The sequence below is a fragment of the Xiphias gladius genome, chromosome 9, assembly GCF_016859285.1.
Source record: "Xiphias gladius isolate SHS-SW01 ecotype Sanya breed wild chromosome 9, ASM1685928v1, whole genome shotgun sequence".
Taxonomy (NCBI): Eukaryota; Metazoa; Chordata; class Actinopteri; order Istiophoriformes; family Xiphiidae; genus Xiphias; species Xiphias gladius.
The window spans coordinates 5,731,020-5,754,128 of NC_053408.1; the positions used below are offsets into that span (position 1 = coordinate 5,731,020).

Consider the following 23,109-nt stretch of genomic DNA (forward strand, 5'->3'; position numbering starts at 1 on the left):
AAATTCATCCAGGTAAATGAGATAAAAACCTTTAATTTCACCTCATCTGTAAACCTGCATTTTTTTTTTTTTTTTTTTTTCCTGTTTTGGGACAGTACAAAAAACTGTAAACACATTAACATGTTACCACATGATAAAGTTGACAAGGCAAATTTGTTTTTGCCTGTTTACACATCCACAAGACCCGGAGACACAATAGGATTTATCTGGAGTCGTGTTTCTAGCCACCTGGTCAATCTTCAGCCGAACATTCACTATGCTTTTAGCTCTGCCTTGCTCTCCACCGATTCCTGAGGGAAATATCTGGCTCTTTAGCTGCTAAATGCCCGACTATGTTCAGCAGCTTGTTTCCAAACTGTATCTGTCTGCCGCTTGTTGCTTGGTTTTTTTGTTTTTTTGTTTTTCTGCTGAAAACAACTGCCTGCTGGACACAGTGTTGATAAGAGTGGTAAGACTGAACCCAAACAGTAAAGTTGTGGGACGTAAAACCAAGACAGCCAGCTGGAAGAGGCTAACAAAATTCCCGTAGAGTTGAGGGGAACTGCAGAAATAATTCTCTGTGGGTTAATTGGAACAAGCAACCCCATGACACGTTGCTGATTAGATCGACTGTTAATATAAAAATATCGATTAGTGCCGCTTTAAATTCGGACATTTAAAATAGACACAGTAGAATCTGTGATGACCAAGAGCTCCTTCACTGCTTTAAGAGCTGCTTCCGCTTGCTTCAGGCCGCGATAGACCCCTCACCTCTGTTCTGTGATGCAGTGAGAGACGAAACCCAGTTTATTGGAACAAAGCTCTGCAAACAGGAAGAGCTATGATTCGGCAAGTAAGATAACTTGTCACAGATGTGCTGGTGGGCAGATTTGATGGTCAATTAATTAAAGGCCATAAAGAGCCGGTTCCTTTAGGTTTTAGGGAGGAAGGGTCATTGTTGTAATAGGGTCAGCCTCTCCACAGAGTTGGTCAAATTACTTGAATTTGGCCTGTTAATCTGATTTGGGTGTGTCTGGCCTTAGCGCGAGTCTCCGAAACAACCTCTGCTTTTCTCACAACTACTAAAGAGCCTGCATAACTTTTCATTTTATCTTGACTCTCCTGTATCTACAGTAGGTAACTGATAATCCATTATCCCCCCTTGACCTTTAAATCTGGGACTACTCTTCGAGTAAACACAGTAATCAGGTTTCCTGGCCTTCAGCTGAACCTAATTGAAGATACTCAACTGAGAACTCAATTGTGTAAGTGTGATTTAGTTTGTGCCTGGCCTAATTAAAGTCCTGGAAATGACCTCCAAAGTTCTGTGCGGCATTAATCAGCTAAGACACCTCATCAGCCACCAGAGAGGGGTTTGCAAGAGCCTGCATGAAGTGTGTGTGTGCGTGCGTGTGTGCGCCGTGAGACTGATTTCCTGGTCTTTAACCCCCAGCACAGCTCTGACAGGATCAGCCACACTGTGGTCTATTGACAGCCCTAATCCTACCTCCATGTTCAAACCTCCATCGCCTGCCACCAATCTGATACCGCACACTTTCCTCATTTCCCGTGACATGTGGTCCAAGCACAGGGACCCGAGTTGTTTTTAGAGTTACACCCCTATCATCCCCTTGCTTGCGAGACCAAACTGGCTTTTGCTCACCTCCTGCCCACCCTCAGCAAATGTTTGCCTAGATCTGTGGAGGTAATGCATGCAAGTTTTGATTAAAGCGCTCCCTTATGTTTCTTGGCTCAGAGCTGCTCAACCATTAACGCCTGTGCCATGAACAAATGGATTGTGTGCCGGTGCCAGAGCCCTGCCTCTCAGCCTGCTCTGACTCTCCTCCATCCAGCCCCACATTCAAAATTGCACCTTTTAATGCCTCTTAATGGTCTTCTTGCCTTCCCTTGACCTCCGCGTCCATATGTTCACTTTGACAACTTCGCAGCAGTTTAGCGGTTCTTTGGCCATTAGCTGATCCTCTGGAGTTACTTCGGGTAGAGACTCATTCTGAAATGAGTCCTCAGTTTGTAAAAGTGACAAAGTTCCAGGCACAAATGAATTCAAATACTTTTTTAAGGATAGTACTGGCGGAATCTTGGTCGTGTGTGTGTGTGTGTGTGTGTGTGTGTGTGTGTGTGTGTGTGTGTGTGTGTGTGTTTGTGTGTGTGTGTGTGTGTGTGTCTGTGCCAGAAAAGGGGGAGGTTTAGGTAGTTTTTTTTTTTTTTTTTTTGCTGATGGAATGGATGTCTGAAATTTTTGGGAGAGCAAGGGAGGATCTTTTTTCATTTTTCCATGCTCCAGGCTCATATTTTATTTCATCTGTTTCTTGCTGGTTTTACTGTAAAAACAAGGCTGTATAGATAGATGAAGTCAAAAACATGCCTTTTGTGTGCACCACTCATCATAAAGGTCCAGGATAACATCAATTATCTACAGCTGACAATTATTCTGCAATATAACAGAACTCTGGTTAGAAATATAAGTTAAATGTATCATAAAGCCTTAACCTACAACATATTACACACTACCACAACTGAATTTGTTCTAATGTGAGGTAAAAATATTACAGAGCTAATATGTTAAGCATAAAATCAAGGTTCAGTTGAGAAGAGTGGGTTTCCTACAGTTCCCAAACTGTGGAGCTTGTTAAAAGAAATCTTTTCATTAAAGCTATTCATAACATGTTATACGTTGCATTTCTGTCCGATTTATTTCCTGACACACCTCACACATGCAGTCTGTCAAGACTCGAGCCCAGAGAGGTCTGTCTTTCTACCTTCCAGAACCCCCTTTGTGCCCTGGTGCTTGGTGCAGCCCTTTTTTTCTTATCACATTTTCACACAGTCCCCTCTGCAGCTTTGACAATTTTGAAATGCTGCTTTTGTTCGTGGTGCTTGAAAAGGGTGGAGAGGAACGAGGCCTCAGAGAATCGCAGTACCATCAGCGTTAATGCAGGCGCTCTCCGTCTGCTGTGGAAAGCAGCGACGAATGCCAAGGAGGCGCTGGGCACGGCACAAGTAACCCGCTACGCTGAAAGTTACATATAGCTGTGTTTACGTGTGTGTGCACGCGTGCACGTAGCTTACACCGCTACTCGGCTCAGCGAAATTATGTCCGGCTTGACCACGAGCAGACCAAATCCGACGTGGGGAGTCATCAGCTTAGGGCTTCAGTCACAGACCGGTTTAAAGCACCGTTTCCATCCAACCGAATATACATCGGCTAGTTGACTGCGAATGATGTACACTTTCCTGGTCCTGGTTTTCCTGCAGGTCCTGTTTTCGACATGTTCGACCTTTCATTGAGCTTTCCAGCCATAACCGCAACTATACCTCGTCTCTGTGGTGTTTTAAATTAGGGAAAAGTGAGAGGGGCAAGATTAATTCGAATGATTTGTGATTTTATTGGCAGTATTTTGTTAGCGAGGGACTGGAAGAAAGTGGGGATTTGGAGAGAGAAAAAGTAAACAGTGGGCAGGGGAGAAGGAACATTAAATCATCAATGGTCTCCTCACCCTAACTTAACAGAACAGATTTCTTTTTCTTGCATTCATGCATGACACAGATTCATAAAGAGGGTGTTGCTAATATGTTGTGTTGCAGGAGACATGGCAAAACTGTGGAGCAAACTGTTTCCACAGCTGGCCTCATGCTGGGACTCAACGAGGTGGACTGTGGCCACACCGCAGGACTCATGATCAGCCCCTAACCACACGTGCCAATCACACATTCAGTTTACTCCTCCGTGCCAAGCCTGGACTCGATCTCCTGTCCTCATTCCTATCTTTTTCTTTTTAACAGAAACCCAACCCATATCTTGCAGATGTCTAACTCTCTGAAAAGATATGGGCAAGATTTTTAGAGCAGCTCTTCAAAACCAGTGGTACCCACCAAACATCTTGCAGGATAAATATAAATAGTTTTAAGCTAGCTGATTAATGAACGTAAGCAATACATACAATTATTAGCAGAAATAAAGACTTCAAGTTAATATAACATCTGTGAAGAGAACATCACTCTTTGGTTCAAATGGTCACAGCTCATAGACACATGCAGTCTGTGATGAGGGATCACGCACATACACCGTTTGGCTCTAGAGGGTCTGAAGTGAAAAAGGTTGGGCATCAACTACCCGTGTCAAATATGGAACCTGGTGACTGTAAAATATGACCTCTTCACCAATGTACTTTGAACCTAATGTATGAATATCCCTTCAGGCACAAACTGTTCACCAGTATGCGTAATTGTCCTAATTATCCACTTTATGAAAATTATATGACTTCTTCTACAGCGGGGAAATGCCACCGATACAACAGTATGCTATAGAAAGTGCTGAGTGTAGCACAAGCTTAATGTAAAACACCACATTAACTTTTGGGACCAAACATGCATAAAACAAAGGCAGCAGCCGGCATTAATATTTATGGCTTGGCACCGAGGGCTCTGCTCTTTTTCCTCTCGTTTAAGTATTTACAAAGTTCTGTTATCGATTGTGAGGAGAGTATGTCAGCAAAGAGTGGAGTGGAGCAGTCATAGCGACCGCTTCAGACCTGAAAGGCCACTGTTGACAAATTGGTTTGTTGATGGGTCAGTGAGAAGGGTCGTGAAGTCTGCAGGAAGAGGCTGGGGTCAAGTTTGTGCAAACACAAACGCGCCGTGTTGCAGCCCCTGTCAGGAGCTGTGCAGGCGCCAGCTTCAGCTCTCGAGCCAGAAGAAATAGCGATGAATAATTTTTTCACAGCTGTTTTTGCCTCATTTTTCTAAAATGGACAGCAGAGCAATTTTTTAAAAATTCAAAATAAAATGTCAAAAATAAAAAATGGGTTAGCACAAAACTCCCCACTAAATTTCCTTTTAAAGCTATTAAATCTCCCTCTGATTTTATCCTATTTATCATCCTGCATCTCGACTTTGATAAAAAGTGTTTTTAGTGTCTTATTCTGTGAGATACCGTGTGTAAATTGGGTTGTGCAAAAGAGAAAGCTGCTTAAAATCAAGCGCGCGGGCTGCCAGTGTGCAGATATTTTCTATCGCTCCATTACCTCCCTATTGATTGAAGGGCTGGATTTGATGTGTTAATCCGCTCTCCCTGGTGAAAGATTCCTGTCTTTAGAGACACTAAAGACACGCACACACACACACACACACACACACACACACACACACACACACACACACACACTCTCTCTCTCTCTCTCTCTCTTGCGCTGACTAAAAAAAAAATGTAATCAACTGAGAATTCTACAAGGCTCCTCATTCACCTCGCAGTCTTCTGAAAGCCTTTGATCAAGAAGTGCTTAGGTTTCACATAAACGGTTGGATACCTTTCAGAGACCATGCTAAGCACACAGCTACTTGGGGGATTTAGGCTACTTTAATGCCTGTTTTCAGAGCTTCTCTGTGGTATTTGAGCCAACACGTTAGCTGAGGTGCATGGCGAGTTATGAACTGCCACACAAGTAGATATGGCAGGAGCCGACGAGTGTGTGATTGTCATTAAAAACTGGCTAAACTCAGAGGCTCTTCTTCTTTTGGAAGGTATATTCTGCTTCCTAAATTGTGTAATAGTATAATCTGAAATTAAGCAGCTTGCAGGTATCACACATTGATGATGCGTCCACATCCCAAAAAAAAAGAACATCGCTGGATATTAGTTCTTTAGTGCCCGTATTTAAACCTCTACACATTATTAAGCTTCTTATCAAGCCGCCTTCGTTTTCTTGATTTGGAGTATTTATCCGAAAGCTGTAGAGTTTACATGCATGATAAAATAAATACGGACAAAACGTGTCTGTGTCCTAAAAAACCATGCCTCATCTCCAGTGACCACGTCCCATTTCTGTGCCAGATGACTGACTGACGAGACAGCTTTGTTTGGAAACACTCTCCTACTCTCCCAAGTCCTGAGTGAAACGAACCATTTTGAAATCTTATCAAATAAACATGTTTGTGAGTGTGTCGGCGTCTGCATGTATACTTTTGTGTGTGTGTGTGTGTGTGTGTCTCATAATTGTATGAGATATTACAGGATCCCTGTTCGACGTCTGAATTGAGACTTGTTGTTGTTTCTGTCTGAAACGCTTTGACTCAGAATTCCAGTCAACCATGAACTTGCAGGTTCATGAATATTTGGCTCTATAATAATAATAATATAATTGACGCCCCCATTGCTAACTGTGATTAGAAAACAATGTTTTGCAGGTGCAAGAGACTTAATATAATTAAAAGAAATTCTCCTTTGTTTAGTTTAGTTTACACTTCTTTTACAAACCGTAGCATAACTTACTCTCCTATTTCTGTTGATGACATACAGGACTGTGGCCAATATTAATAACAATAATAACACTGCCGGCTTTCCTCTTCCATTTACGCGCTGTAAATGGGACTCCCTGATTCATTTCTCCTTCCTGTTCTCTGGACAAAGGGAATCCCTCCACTTACAGGAATGACAGTGTCAGACTTACCTTCGGGCCAAAAAGCCCGGGCTCCACGTTTTCCAGTGGCCGGTGCAGTAATGACAAAAAAAGCAACCCTCACACAAGAGCACCGCCGCCCCCATGAATCAAAGCGCAGAGCAGCGAAAGGTTAAAAGCTCCTGGGCCCTGCAGACACATTTTTCAGGGGGGCGGGTAATAGGATCAGGGCTTCCATAACTCCCCAGAACAGCCAATCCTCCCTCGTTTCTACCCGTTTAGCCTTCAAAGAGAAAGTTTGTGTGTCTGTGACGGCTGGTCAGGGGGTTAAGAGGAAAGTGCATTTTTTCGGTCACAAACTCAATTTCCTTGGTGAGCTGAAGAGGCCATGCTTTAAAACCCAGAGGATAAAGCCTGTTTAATTTGTCCCACATACAGTATGCTCCTGAACCTCTCGCTCTGGGATGGACAGACCAAGTCCTGATTGCATGAATTGAGGAACCAGCAATAAAAGAATGTCCGTCCAACCATTTTTTTTCTCCAGGTCCTGACCCTTCGTAGCTATAATAATAACAAACTCTGAATCCTGTCATGCGTCTGTGTCGTACTGTCTTTGTGTTGTTATCTTAATGTGGAAAATTTGTCAGCAAAGGAAATGAGGCCATACAAATTAACCCCGTTTCTCATTATTAGCAACTACAACATGTCCCTTAATGTTATACTGCACTTGAAACCACGCAGTGTTTTACGGTACATGCCTTAATCTGTAATATAAGGTTAAAGGAGTCAAAAGAAGGAACCAAAAAAGGACAGAAACACAGAAGAAAGAAGCCAGAAACTCCTACGAACCGGCTATTTTGCGTGTATGAGCAGGAAAATTGCTGTCAGTGTCTTGTCCGTCTGGGCTCTGACTCCAGTATCAACCTGCCCCCTAGTTCAGGAGGTTCTGTTGTGGCTGTGCCCTTTGCTGGGGGCCCTGGCAGCAAAATGACTAGTTGGAGGGAGTTAGGGGACAAAATATGAGGCTTTGGGTCACATTTGCAGCAGCAGCAGACAGAAGGAGATGGAGAAAGAGGTCAAAAAGGCTTCCTTTATTCAAGGACAACCCCTTGGTCATTCTGACAAATAGCTCTGTAATACCGACAAGACAAGGTGGTTAAGTAAACAGAGACCACAGCCGAGCCAAGGGGGATGTGCATTGTTTACTGTGGTGTATTACTTGAATGTTTGAGGACCTCTTTCTTTCTACAACCTGTCTCCGTCTTTCTTAGTTTAGCCAGGTTCCCATCGTGGACTGCAGGAAAAAGCCACTTTAAAAAGCTGTAACTGCTATAAAAAATAATGCTAGATTTTGGGAAATACACTTGTTAGTTTCAAAGTCAAATTTTTGTCTGTGCTTTAAGTCCTTTTTACTTGTATTTTCTTGGCACCACACTTTTGCTTGCACCGTAAGAGTTGGATTCTTCCGAGGTCTCTGCTCACATCAGAGAATGTATTTTGTCTGTAGTTATTTTAAATATGCCAGCTGCATGAGGCTTTGACACTGCGGTAAAGTAACACCGCTCACCTACATGGCCTTTGTATTGCGAACACGCCTCTACAACGTGATCAATTATCGCCATGCCTCCGAGGCTGCATGCCTGAATGCCTGGACTGCTCGTCTCATGACTGGGGCGAATACATTTTGGCCCTCATCACTTGAGCGAGGACAAAGTTCCCTCATAATTAAAAGAGCTCCATTGTCATGCGGCAGGGCTGAGATCAGATGACGATGACAGGGCGAGTGCGAGCCCGGCAGTAGGTGACGAGGGGGCAGGGTCCCTGAGGGTGACCTCGGCCAGGCTTCGCTCACCAGCTGCTGCCTGAAATGGGACACCCGAGGCCCTTTTGCTGCCATCCACCTGGATCACTTACCTGACACAAATATAAACTATGCGGCATACACACACGGATACAGATGCAAATGCCAGTGATATCCCTTTCTTTCCTCTACTGTACAGTATAGTCGTGCACACATTACTCTCTTTCAGGCAACGTAAATTGCTGTTGAAACTCAGTGCAGTCTCAACTGGCTGCCAGGGCCATGGAGTTTTGGTCTAGGGTTTTAGGTTTTTTAGTCTTCTAGGTAGTTTTTAGGGTCCAACCTTCTTTGTCTGTGACTTCACCCACTTTGAAATGCTCAGTGCTCTATTCAGTGCACTACCTCTCACAGCTAGCCCTACCGTATGCCTGGGGGCGGCTACATGTGCCATGTGCTACCTCCGTGGCACGTGTGGCTGCCAGCTGCATCTTTTTACCTGCCGGCGATGAGCTTCAGCAGGATGTCATAATGCACGGGAGGTCCATGCTCCCCAGCTGCGCGGCAATGCCAATGCTCTGTATTTTGAATGGGCACGACAGGGCATAACAACCTTGCTGTGGCTCCCGCCTACCTCCGACCCTACTAAAGGCTTGTGCCATACGCTACAGGTTGCCAATATTTACCTTCTCTAATCTCATAATGTCACCAAACAGAGTGGGTTGTAGCTTAAAATAGAGGAAACGTTTAAACCGATATCATAAATGTTGTTTACTGGCCCGGACCGTATAATCAAACTTTGAAGCTGATTGCTCACAGACCGTTTCACTTCACTGATGTATTTTTTTTTTTTTGTTCTCTGCTAAGGGGGTGTATAATTCAAGGAAATGGAGACACCAGTAAAATTAGTTCTCGTAAGCTGTCGTCCTCAGTGTGGTTTCTGTGGCTGCCATGGTCAGGCAGCAAGCAAGCAGTGACGACAACGTTCAACTATCATCAACTAGGGTGGCAGCAAAAAAAATGGCCGCGTTTAATTTAGAGAACGTGGAGGTGGCCGAGTTGGAAACTGCTCGTTGGTTAAAAGCATCTTTACGACGTCAAACACAAACGTCGGCCCTCACCGGCTTCCCACCAGCGAATATGGCCAGTAGTTTCCTGGAATGCATAACCAAACCAGAGACTTGCATCCCACATCTTTGCAATGGTGGACAAAAAGCTTTTTAACTTTCGCAAATTTATATGATTTATAAGACACTAGTTCTGGTCATGTAATGTGTATTTTGTGTTTTGCACTCATCAGCAAATTAGTGTTGTGGACGGGATATGCGTAATCTCATTGATCTTTTCCTTGTTAAATAAATACCAGGTTCCAAAGCACGCTGGGGAAAGCGCACCGTATCAAGAAGCGTCCACAAAGTTTATGACCGTTTTTTAAAAGGCCAGGCGGCATTGTGGGCGGCAATACATCGCATACCTTACAACAGTCAGTGTGTGGCGAAATGCTCGACGGCTTGTGTGATCCTCCTTACAACCTCGCTGATTACCGCGGCATCCCCAGAAACAGATCCATCACCTGATTATACCCAAGCCTCAATGGCAACGCACTCCTTTGGAAAAGAGTAACAAACTGCCATAGCTGTCATATTTATGAGAGCAAGGGCCACTGTAGCCGCCGGAGCTCGCGCATACCTCGCAGAATGACCCCAATGGCACCCTCATTTGTCAGAGCAAGACAAACTTGAACTGAAAGGCTAAGTGAAGGAGTGGAGAAACCTCCCAAGTTGGGCGGAGTGGCAGTATTGGGAGTGACGCTGGATAAACACACACAGTGTTGTATGTCATAGGCTTCTCAGTATGAACAACCGCTCCGACACTCCCAGAACAGGTTGACAAAGCGACCGACTAAATCTAATTCATTTGACCAAAGGGACCAAATTCGCCTCATTCACCGCAGAGGGGACCAACGGCTCAGATTTCCCATTGCCTGCGCTCTATCTCTACATCAGTCCCAAGTGTGCCGTGACCTGCACCACTAAAATACACAGTCTGAGATGAAATATTGAATCTGTCTGTAACACCTCGTCGTGCTCTCCTCTAGGCTAGTTCATCATGTCGGGTCTCTCCAGTAACACTTTGCCTCCACATCCACTATAGCCTTGGGTGATAAATAATTACTTGTTAGAGCCTCGACTTTTCTTCTGTGGTGTTTGCCTGCTGTCCCTTCGCTCAGCACTGTGGCACTCCGGCGGCGTCAATTATTAACAGGCTCCTTTTGCGTCAGTGTGTACTCTTTGTGTTTGAAATCCGGTGTTGTTTCTGTGTGAATAATACCACAGAAAAATAAAACTTTGGGGTGCAGGTCTGAATGCGAGTCGGCAGGTGATTATGCTTGAATATGTGCCTGTTTGTTGTTCGCATGAAGCGTACGGGTTCTTGCGTCTGTGTGTCTTTGTGTCTGCGTGTCAGCGGGAGTGTTCGAGGGAGAGGAGAGGGGGCTCAAGGTGAGCCACGGTTTAAAGAGGTTTGTGAGGTTTTTCAGCAGTGATGCAGCCTATGTTTGTGCGAGGGCCTCCGAGCATGATGGGCCAATGTCTGTAATGAGGAGGAGGTAAACAGGGGCGACGTCTCAAATATTCATAAGGCAAACAGAGACTGTGCAGTGAATGGGAATAAGTGTGTGATGATTTATTTACAACTATTTGTTTCAGGCCACACAGGCTAATTTCCCTCTAAAAGAACTTGTACTCTTTATCCAACTCTGTCCCCCTCTGTCTCTCGCTAAAGTCCACCAGCTTGTGAAGTCTCGCCCTGCTGCCGTTTATAATGCTGATTTGCACTTTGAATGAGGAAGCACTTTTGCAAAATGACACAGGAAATCAATTAATACAACAAAAAGTCAAATGTGATGCGTAAAAAGCAAAACATACGAAGGAGTTTTATTATTACTGTAGTTAACAAATGTGAAAAAATGTGAAAAATCATAATCCACCGCAGCCCAAGGAGAAAAATATTAAAAGGGTAGACATTTTGGAAAATGTAACATTACATGCTTATTCTCCCTAAAACCACAATATGCAGTTAAATGACAATTTGTGGTTTCAGGGGAAGTTATGTGCTGTAACTATTTCTTGACAAACAACAGATTATCCTTGATGAAACCAACAAGCCTTCGAGCTGTTGGTCAGTGGATTTTAAAAATTTTGGACAGGCAGGCTCACCGTTTCCCCCTGCTTCCAGTCTCTATGCCAAGCCAAGCTCGTTGCCTCCAGGCTCTGGCTCCATATTTAGCATACAAACATGACAAACAGCGGTATCAATCTTCTTGTCTAAGTCTTGGTAAGCAATAAGCAAATTTCCCAAAATGTCCATCCATACTTTCAATATGTGAGCTTTAGACCTGTTGGTAAATCTGGGCAAGTAGGCAAATAAATACTTTTCAGAATGTTGAACTGATCCTTTAAATTTATACGGTATTACAAAGTAAAGTAGCAAATCCGCATTTTTGCTTGAATTTACCAAACAAACAATGAATAGCACTTTGGTAGTTACTCATTTATGAAAATTCTTGTTGAATAACTGAGTCGACTGATCAACTAATCATTTTGTCCCTACTTACATGCCATAGTATCCCAGTTCATTTAGAGGCAACCTTCCTAGCATATCTAGGTTTGAGATAACCACAGTAACGGCCATCATGTTTACATGCTCAGACACATTTAAACAATTCTCCAAAACCTCTGGAAACCAATGGCAGTATCCACTCAAATGCACCCCGATTGTGTGACTAAAAGGTTCCAGTGCTGATTGGCACCGGCTTGCAGAGCCTTCCCCCAACAGGGCAAGCTTCTCCTCCCTTGAAGACATTTGGGTTCTACCCGTCAGACGATCTGGCCGTGTTGTTTAGAGTTCTGTCACCCTGCTTTTCATCCAGGGGAAGGAAAATTTGAGCTTAACATGAACACGTCTTTAATTATGTGTCAGGATCAATTATCACCCTTTGAAGAGCGGCAGCTCTTTTGAAGGTTTTCTTAAGGAGGGATGCGTGAAAACTTCGAAGTCAAAACACACATGTCTGGAAAGAGTCCTGCTCCCAGACTATCTTAATTGCTAATTTTGTGAGTTGTCTGCTGTACCCTGGGCACAGAACTGACAGTTCAAAGAGCAGTCCCTCGTTTTATTACTAGCATGCAGTCTGTTGGTGAAATGCCTTTTCATCACGAACAAACAATTGGTCATTTTCATGAGAACGTCTTTAAACTTAAAACCTACAATTGCTGCAGCACAGCTGAACATTTCTTTCTGTACATCTTTTGCAGGCCACAATCTCTCTGTTCTGTCACAATGAGGAAAATCTGCTGTGTGGTTCAAAATAAAATACAGAAATGAAAACTCTCAGAATATGAGTCCTCCACAGATAAGTCTTTCTTTCCCCATTTGAATCAGTACAATGAATAAAACTGATTTTTTTTTTTTTTTGATGGCAAATGCATGCTATGCTGTCTGTTTAATGTAAATGCCTGCATGCTTACCTGCCTTTGGAGTAGAAAACACAGGTATCTTGGTTTCATCTGGCCACAGTGCACCAGATAAGACTTGAAATGCTGCTTTGAAGTATGAAGATCTCTCCTTAAGATACAGAACATGATGGTTGAGGCTAACCTGAAAATGAAAGTGCGACTCAGTCCCCCCTTTGGCTGTTTTGATTAAGGCTGTGTGTGGAGCGTGCCTGGCGGAGATATTTGCTCAGACTAGGCCAGGGATTAAGGGCTTCTCGTCTGGGATCTAGAGAAAACAGAGGTCTGATCCCTTCCATGTCCCTCCGCGGGGCAGAAGTGGGTGGCGACTGTGTTCGTGTGTGGAAACCGCTAGGTAAGCATGCGTGTGTGTGTGTGTGTGTGTGTGTGTGTGTGTGTGTGTGTGAGCAATTTTGCATTAATATGAAAGTGTGAAGCCACATATGCACGTAAGGGCATGTGCGCTTCGTGAAAAATGCACAAGTGATTCTGGGTTTGCGCAAATGCTCTCCCCGCCGCCTCCTTCTTCACAGCAATCTCTCTGATCCCTTTACTCCATTGTTTAACGTGGCCTTTACGATGCCCGGGGCGCTTCACGTGCAAGGACACTCACAGACGCACACGCATTCTCAGAACTGTGTTTTTCCAAAGTGCTGGCGGCCGTTATCTTACAGCCCACCCATCTTTTCGTCGCACTTCTGTAACATCGGCGTGTGCAAAAACTCAAGAGTTGCGTGTATGGAGAGGGGGCTCGGGATGAGTGAAAGTTTTGGTAGCTTAGTTAGAGTTAAAGGGGGTGGACGCGAGTTAATTGTGCACATGTGACTTTACACAGGTGCTCCTGCGTCTTTATATATATGTATGTGTTTGCAAAGGGGAGTGATGCCATATTGGTGGAATGAGTAAAAGAAGCAAAAAGGGGAATTTAAGAAGAGAGAGAAAGCAGATCAAAGAGATCTACCAGAAATGCCTGTCTTTCTGCAGCAGCTCGTCCCACCCCAACAAAAACCTACCACATGCGGTAAGCTGCTTTTCAATACATTTCTAGTTTCAATTTCAATGACTTCAACTTCTCCCCGGGTCCGTGCCCTTGACACCGAGCCGAATGCTCTCTGACAGGGGTGGTCTGTGCGCTGTCCCGCAAGCAGATGTTGCCATTCCATTTTCTCTTTCCCAGCTAGCTGCCCTTCACAGACTTGAACCTGAGGATGAAAACTCTCTCTTTATTACTGTGCCCAACCGTCGCTGAAGGGGCTCTGCCGGCCCACTCAGCAAGGAATAACAAGCACAGAGAACAAGTCAACAAACTGACTTCAGCCTCCGCTTCCCTGTACTCCCACAACTCTGTGCAGGTTGTTAACGTCGCATTATGTTAGCATGCTTACAGCTAGCAGGAATAAGCATCAAAACTTCGTAGACTCGTGGTTCATACAAAGTGCCCCTCAGAGCAGTTTTCCCTCAAATCAGTCAGCAGCCTGCAGGAGGACGAGGCCAAGAGATTCTTTTAGCGAGGAAAAACATACAGGTGTGTGTAGTGTGGAGGAGGGAAAAAAAAAAAAGATGGCGATGGGGTGAAATGAGGAACAGAGACATCTTTATAGAAAAAGACATGAAGACTAAGCTAACAAGCTCATTCCTTCAGGCACAAGCTGTGATTGTTATATGCTATGTACACTATTACATTAAGCCTTCAGTGACAAAGGCATGTTTGCTGTTTCAAGCTTTCAATTTTACTTTATCCATCATCAGGGGGAGGTAGAGGTATATATGCCAGTAGATTGTCCAGTAGTCTTAACTTCATTTCTTTAGAAGCTGTTAGACTGCTTTTCAAAAGGGGTTTGTATCTACATGATGACTGCCAAATTGCTTCCTTAGAGCTTGGCAGACGCTGGATAGATTAACCTGGCTAATTTTAGTGTCGTGCCAAAATTCAACATTAAGTTTAAGGCGATCACTTTGGCTGATTAACAGCCTGAGTGATCAATGATCTGGATTTCCTCTCAGAAATCTTGGTGAGCTTGAGCAGATTCACGATCACTTGTCTGAAGTGTATATTAATACATTAAAGTTGTGATTTTACACTCTCGACTGAGACTGGACTGCTAAATGAATAAAAAGGGACTTTGCCGCAAAGAGGACCACGTTGTCCGCATCGGTTATCCGCAGGCACATATACTTTTTTCCTTCTTGCTTTCTGTTCAAAAAAGAATTGCGCAGAGTAACGCTGCCTTTCTTGTTCTTGGTCAGCATTTTGGGGGTTGCCATTATTTTGTTTGAATAAAGCTTTATTGGAATTGTCAATGTACAAAACTTACCCGGAGTTCTATGTTTTTGTTGGGAGGACCCCGTCGCGACTGGGGACCATAAAGTGTGGGCATAATAAAGTCCTATGTTTTGGCCACGCAGAACAGGTGATTAAAATGTGTAGTCAGATTTAATAACTGTCTGTCTTAAGTAGTAGAATATCTGAATATTTGCTCTGATTGTTTCAGTATTGTTATATGTCGTGAATAAACGATCCTCTTTCATGTTAAATTATACAAATTAGCTAAGACTGCCTTCTGAAGCCAAAAGACCCAGGAGTTCCACTCCAACTTCCTTGACATTTTCCCCCAAAAGCTTGTACCTCTGAGCCTTCCAGCTGCTACGGAGATTGCAACTATCTTTTAAAATCCTCAATGCTTCCTTTGACACTCTGCCCTGGAGGCTGGATGGAGATAAGCAGAGACAATATGTGAAGGTGTACCAGTGGAGATAGGAAAGGAGCAAGGGAGTGCTGTTACGATTCTGCAGGAAGCTGAGCTTGTTAGATGCGTGAGCAACACTTCAAGGACTGTAATGTTCTCTCCTTGGCGTTGCGGATATGGTATCCTTATACACCGATGCATACTCTTATGCATTCATTTTTGAGTTTGAATCATTGTTATGAAAAACAAAAAAAATATATATAAAGGCCAGTGTAAATAAAATATTTTCATATAACATCTTTTATTTAAGGAGTGCCTTAAAAATCCCAACAACTTGAAGTAAACAACAGTCAGAACAGCACAGTTAGATTGGTAACGCAATCCCCCCAAAAATCTATATTAAGTTCTTTTCTGACGCTCACACCAATAAACACTGTTGATTTTGTGTCTTTTGAGGAACATCTGCTTTCAGAAAGTAGCTCACAATACGAGTAGACAGAAATTAGGAACACAACTCAGCCATTGTTCTCATGCTCCCTGGGTTTAAAAAGACTTCCACACACACGTTGCCTCGAGGCAAGGAAGGCCAGTGACATCAAGTGTATTCAGTTCACAGGGAGGCATGTTGAGGAAATTTGAGTCCCGGGTTGGGAAGGCCCTTTGGAGGTCTCTGTCCTCCACCGGAGTCGCTGTTGCTTGAATAATAGCGAGTGCTATCTTTGCCTGTAACTTCATTCACTGAAGGCTGGGAGAACCCTTGAAATAACAAAGTCACAGCTCTGGAACTGAAAAGCTAATCGGAGACGAGTGTTGCCACGCTCGTCCACATAAAGTAAATACATATTACAATGGATGACCTGAAATTAAAATGAGGATAACATGTTTTTAGTGTTCAGTATAAAACAAATGAAACTCTAAAGGCATGGGGAGCATAATAATAAAAGAGCAAATAATCACAGAGGAGTTATTCAAAATACATACATACTGCTTGTGTACTTCTTGAATAAATACCTTTCAAAAATACATATATTTTTATCTTTTCATATTCTTTTTGCTAGAAAATTTGTAAGCAGCTATGTATGTTTACAATATGGCATTAAATCACTCAGTAAGAGCTTTTATCAAAAGCCCCTGAACACAATTGGATTTCACCCATCTTCTTAAAGAAGCACAATAGTACTGTCTCACAGCCAAAGACCTCAAACAAAAAACGAACAAAAAAATCAAAAACAAAAACAGTTTCTTCAGATAGTGCAAGGACACGACGCGAATCCTTCAACAACTCAACAACTCAATTTTTTTTTTTAGAGGAAAACATCTCCATAATTGTGGATTAGAGGCAGCTCTGATGATGATAACAGTGAAGGATTGCATATTGGGGGTGCCACTGAGGAGAGACTGGGCCGCTTTCTCCCCCGTAACAGCCACATATTGCTTAGGATTAGTGCTGAGGCCATACTTCTACGACAGAGAGATATGGACACTGTTGGGGAAAAAAAAAAAATAAGACTTTGAGAATAAAGTCGGAATATTTCTGAAAAGTCGTAAAGTTTATGGAGTAAGGTCAAAAGTTTGAGTAAAATTCACAATATTGCAGGAATAATGTGATGGTTTTTATGAAAAAAGTTATAATATTTTGCAACAAAACAGTCTTGCTATTTTGATAACAACCAAATACTTGCACTGTGTAATGTTTTGGTTGTTATATTCTTGAAATATAACTTGTTTTCTTGTAAAATTATAACTTCATTCTCAGTTTTTAAAAATTAAATCATAAAATTTCAGTCTACTTAAAATATATATTATTAAGATTAACTATGTTGCAAATTTCAAAGAAACAAAATTAAATAAAAGGCAAAATTTTACCAGAATAAAGCCTCAGTGTTACAAAATATTAAAAAACTGAAATCATAAATCTATGAGAAAAGCTCATAATATTATGAGAATAAAGTTATAATTGTTATGCAAAAAAGGTTATGTTTTGACACTACAACAACCAAAAATTCAATAGGCTAGATTAGATTAGATGCGCATGTTTTAGCATTGCCCGACTGTCCATAAATACAGCATGTTTTGACAGCACAACTGAGTACTAGGATATTCACAAAATATTTTTTAAACTAAAATTATAATGTTCTGTTTTTTTGTAATATTATGACTTCTTTCTTTAAGTATTATGACTTTATTCTCAGAATCTCTGCTTTTTTCCTCCTAGAGCGGCCCTAATAGTTTGTTGTAGTATTATCTGACAGTCCTCAGTGTCACAGAGAACACATTCAGTCATCCCAGCCAAAAAATCGCCCTGTCATCTGGTAGAACTTCATGTTGAAGGGCCTGTAGAAGTCCCGTAGCCTCTGCACCACCTCAGGGTCAATGTTTGGATGGGTCCTCCCTTTGGTTTTGCCCAGGCAGTGGGGCTTGCTGCTGCCCTCTGCCTTCTTGAGGCACGGGAAACCCTTGGTCTGGTTGAAGTAAAAGTGTTTGTCTGTGATGATCCTCTTGAGCCCCAGGAAGTCCTGCACGCGGCCCAGCTCTCCGGCCGGGTCGCTGATCAGACGCTCGCCACTCACAAACAGGATCTGGTCCATGGGGAAGTACTGCAGCCAGTTGTCCAGGTGCTTGGCGTAGATGCCGATCTGGATGGCGCTCCATGAGGTGTCGATGAGCCCCGTAGTCCTGTTTTTGAAGGTGAGGCTCTCGAAAGAGGGAATGTCAGGCTTCTTAGACAGTGTCTGCGTGTAGTCTGAGATAGCCCTGGTGACGGGGTCCCTCACTACCACAATCAGCTTGGTGTCCCGGGACATGGCGGAGATCCGGGCTGGAGCCTCTCTGGTCACAAAGTAGCTGGGCGTTTTCTCCATGGTGATCTGGCCCTCGAGGGTCTTGGGCATCAGCTCCCTAAGAAGGAAAACGTAGAACAAGGAGGGGAACAAAGGAAGTGAGATATTTGTTTGACCTGCACCTCTGACTCAGCAACACTGAGCAACTGACACAGTTGTACAACCTCTCTAATTACAATAAACATTACAACTGGATGAACTCAGGCTAAGTCATCAAAAACTCTGAATCCAATCAATCAAGAATAACACTGGTAACAGTTTGTTTACAGTAGTTTATTTATTCAATCTCTATCAGGTGTGACCAAACGTTGATTTGCAGTTTTGGCACAGCACCACGCTCGGGCTCGTCTATCACTCTTGCGGTGATAGTATGCAGATGCTACTTCCAGTGTTTCTTAATGTAGCCTGAGGGCTTATGAAATCAAGAATGGGACTCCCATGGGTGTATTTGAAAGGGGGTATTCTTCACTCTCATATGGCGCGAACAGAAGAATGTCAATCTCAATACCCATACTATGGTAGTGCCTGCTATAAAATATTAAATACTTGAGCCGAAAAGCCCCCTCAGCATAATTGATCACCTTCGTGTCTTTCGTCCTTTGCAAGAAATGGTGGAAGAACATCAAGAAACTGTTTCAGTGCTGCAATTTTCCTGTAGCTGTACATGTGGTTTAAAATTGTGTTTATTTGAAACATGAATTACAGACTTGCCCTGTTTGTAGATGTTATAAACAGTTCTACTTGAGCAATCTGAACACAGTCAGTAACCACAGGCATAGACTAGTATTCTAAATGTGTTCAACTCTAAATCAAATCCTAGAAATGAAAGTATACTTAGAGAAAAAAGGTTCAACTAGTTATACCCTGAGGTTATAACATTTGATGGTATATTTTATTTGGCAAAATGTCCTCATCTCTGCCTGAGTACTTTTTTTGAAAAAACCTCGCAGAAAGATATGGGAAACAGGCTTATCCTTTCGGCCATGCCACCCCTCTACTCCCACTCCTCTGTCTCCACTTGCCTTCTGCCCACCCGTCTTCGGGACAGGGACTCTAAGCAAAGCGGGTAAAAGCAGCTCATGAATGATTAACACCCTCCCCCTGCCATTTAGAGCCTCTGCAGAATACAGCTTTAAAATTCACCAAAGTACAGAATGCAGGCGTCAATTATTCATCTGCTTGGCTGGTGCTGCTTAAAGCGAGGACTGGCACTGACAAAGTGGCCCAGTCTGCTCCCAGGGTAGACGCAGTTGGCCGCCCATGACAGGACTACTGAGACCCTAAAGGAGGGAAGTCCTCTGAAATTTCTGAAGACTGGACAGTGCTCAAGACTTCAATCTGGTGAGATGATCATGAAGTGTCAAGCACTAGCACGTACGATCGAAGTGCAGCTTCTGCCTACCAGCGAGTGTCTTTTTTTTCTGATGTGATGGTAACCGTTTTTCTGCCTTGCAAAAAGGCTGGTAAACAATCATGCTCCATTTAACATACAAAGAATGAAATGAGACAGAGGGCACCGAGATGTTTGCTGAGGCCAAGCTTTACACAAACAGAGCGTGTTTCTAGAAGCCACCAGCTGTCATGATGAGTCTGACGGCTGGGTTCACTGAGGGCCTATCTCCAGCAAGTCCTAAACAACTAAACAACAAAATACATTATTTGTAAATTCCACCCAGAGTGACTCTTACAAGCTTTCCTTATCAACAGGACAACATCGGACAAATCAGCGTTGCAAAAATGACAGCATTCTCTGATCCGAAACTGCTATGACTAAGGTTTAAGCGCAAAACGACTTGGTTATAGGTTAGAGAATGATCGTGGTCGTGGTTAAAAGAAACCAACATCGAAACACTGACAATTAAAATAAAACTATGATAGATTCATGATTACTGAGGTAACAGAACAAGTGTGTCTTTGCCAGTTTTCCGTATGGCTGTTTCAGGCTTTAAAACAGCTGCCGGTTGAGCTCAGCATGTGAAGTGAAACAGATCTAAAAGCCATGGGTCAATACCTTCAGGCATCCAGTTTACGTGGTTGAGTATCCTGAGTGGATTTTCTCTGTAAGGAACAGATCACAGGGTCAGCACAAGGGGGACACGAAGGAAGTGGTCGATAAGAGCAAGAGTGGCAAAACAGGCGCTGTGATGTCTCAACATCTGCTGGCAACATTGACCATAACCCTGGCCCCCTCCAAGTCCTCTGGATGTCAGCGACCTCTCCTACACCCGTTTAGGTACTTGGACAAGGCTCCTTTCCTCTCACATTAGCTCTGCCCCATCGCCCCAAGAGTCCAGAGTGAGGCTATATAACGGTGCTTTAAAACAAACCCAGTGTCATTTGGGAAGGCAATGGCTACTAAGCTGACAAGTCAATAACAAAGAACATGGAGACTAATTATTGATAAATGGGGGATACCTGACGCTGGCATGCAGGTAGTCTTCCTGCATGTCTTCCTGCCTCTATTGGCAACATGCTGATTTGGGAACCACTAGACTTCTGAAAGAGCCCTTACAGTACCACAACTTTATGATGCAAAAGAGAACATTATTGTGTTATGAAAAAATAATGAGCCTGTACTAAAGGAAGCATCCATATTTGATGGCATCTGTCGAGCTTGTTCCGTGGCCAATGCACTCACAGCGGTGGTGTGGTGGTGCGAGGGCACTCGGTAGGGTGAGATGGGCGTGTGTGTGTGTGTGTGTGTGTGTGTGTGTGTGTGTGTAAGGGGTCAGGGTCATTGAGGTATGTCATATGGTTTGCTACACGAAGACAGGCATGTTTGGTCGAAACATGGGAGTCAAGTCGAAGTATGGAAGTCAAATAGAACTCATGTATTCAGGTTAATTTAAATTTTATAGTTATTTGGAGAATGGTTTCAGGTGCTTCTGTGGAGCGCAGTCATATGAAAAAGATTCTGGTTGCACCCCATTACCTGTTTTGTTTCTTAAATGAAATGTAAACATGCATACTAGGCCTGCAACTACATATTTTTTATTCTCGATTAAATAAGTGTTCCACTGATTTAGCATTGCACTCCTATAACATTGTTGGATTCAAGATGAACAGTTTAATAAAAAGCATCGAAATTAAGCTCAATTCTTTCTAACTCCACCCCTACATATTTTTTTTTCATTTCCAAATCTGTAGTGTCCAGACCCAACTGACGGTGCCTCAAGTCACATCACTTTGCACAGCTCCCTCTGGAGCCGAAAAAGGTTTCATACAACCTATTCACACATGTAGTAGTACTTCCCAAGACCTGTAAACCTGTGGGACTTTACTGTGTAAAAGCGGTGCACAGTAAACAGGCTGTCAAACTTTTCTGAAAAATGCCCACTACAAGTTCCCAGAGCCCAAGGCGGTTTTGGACTGGACCAGCATGTCACTCTGGGCTCTTGGAAATTTTAAGTTTTTTTTTCACTAGTGTTTCGACATTTAACAGACTAAATGATTAAAAAAACAAAAAAAAAAACAAAAAAAAAATCAGCAGATTAATCGATAATGAAAATAATTGTTAGCCGCAGTCCTACTGTTGATTAATCTTCTGTCGATCAAGAAACATTTATGTGACTAATGCTCACCAATGTTATACAAACAAAGAACTTCAGTTCTCAGCTTTTAGGTTTCAGTTGGGCAAAAGCACAAGAAACAATTGGTTTTAAAGTAAGTGAACTACCCCAGGGTATTTCTTTCCATTCTATAGCCAAAGCATAAAGCATGGAGTGCTTTCTAATGAAACTTTACTGGCAGGGTAGGTGATGTAACAGATGACAAACTGTCCAAGTGCTTGAGATTTACTGCAGTTCCAGATTCTGCTTTGATGTCTTCATCGTGCTGCTAAAATATGACTCCCTAAGCACACTGATGCATGAAACACAGGCAGCGGGATCCACTCATGAAACAAGACACAGACCGAAACCGAAATAAGAAACATGGCACATGAACCTTGGCCTACCTTTAAATCAAATTTTCTGTTTTGGCATACATTAAAGTACTGGAAAGAAACAAGAGAAAGGAAAAATAGGATGACTAACAACTTTAGAAAATTACAAACAAACAGCTTGTGTACATCACAAAACAAAACAAATGTTGTAAATGTACGTCATTCCTCTCATATGGAACTAACAAGCTGGAAAGACATGCCAGGACTCATTTAGGCAGCTGTATTCCCTATTAAAAAACCAACTCCAATGTACACAGTAACGTGCAGTACATCACTCAATGCGTCCTTTGTAGGCTGGTCCATAAAGTAACCGCATCGGAATAAAGGGCCTGATACATTGCTGCTTTCGTTTCCCTACTGAACGAATTTCGCTCGCAAACCAACTCAACTCTTCCCTCATATACAGGCTGTGACTCATGTCTGCCTGTTATATAAATGCCAAAAGAGTATGAACGTGCCATAAGGTCTTATTTACTGTAAATTGGGTGCACACAAATATGACAGCATGACATTTGAGATAGGGGGGAGTGAAAAAACTAACAAGTGATCAGCTGCGAATGGGCCGTTTCCTGGTGGTATCCTGGACCTTTCAGCAAGGGCCTTGGACCAGGGCCAATGTCTGTCGATTGACAGGAGTTGTAAAGACACACAGGCAAGTGGGCATGAGTTCTGTCCACTTCTCCCCCACAAGCCTTTGATTCATTTTTCCTCTTCCAGCAGGGAGCCCTGGCAGGCATAAATACACTCCCACAGTGTTCCCCTGCCCTTACCACCAGATAATAATCTTGTAATTGGCTCAGTATTTCTGCTGTTTGCAGGCGAAGCAAGGGCCAGCGCCGCTCCTGGTACCTCGGCCTCACCAGATATTTTCCAGGTCACTGGATGGTAGCGGAGGTCAGAGAGACAGGAGGAGGAGGAGGATGGAGGTGTAG

General features: G+C 43.1%; 1 protein-coding gene across 1 annotated transcript in view; it reads right to left on the reverse strand.

Moving 5' to 3' along the window:
- Positions 1–17,277: 17,277 nt before the first annotated feature.
- LOC120794343 (heparan sulfate glucosamine 3-O-sulfotransferase 3A1-like) overlaps positions 17,278–23,109 on the reverse strand; it is a 31,706-nt gene continuing 25,874 nt past the window's right edge. Inside the window, exon 2 of the mRNA XM_040135329.1 lies at positions 17,278–18,292. Coding sequence (XP_039991263.1) covers positions 17,671–18,292 — 622 coding nt within the window. The 3' untranslated portion in view covers positions 17,278–17,670. The remainder of the gene's footprint in view (positions 18,293–23,109) is intronic.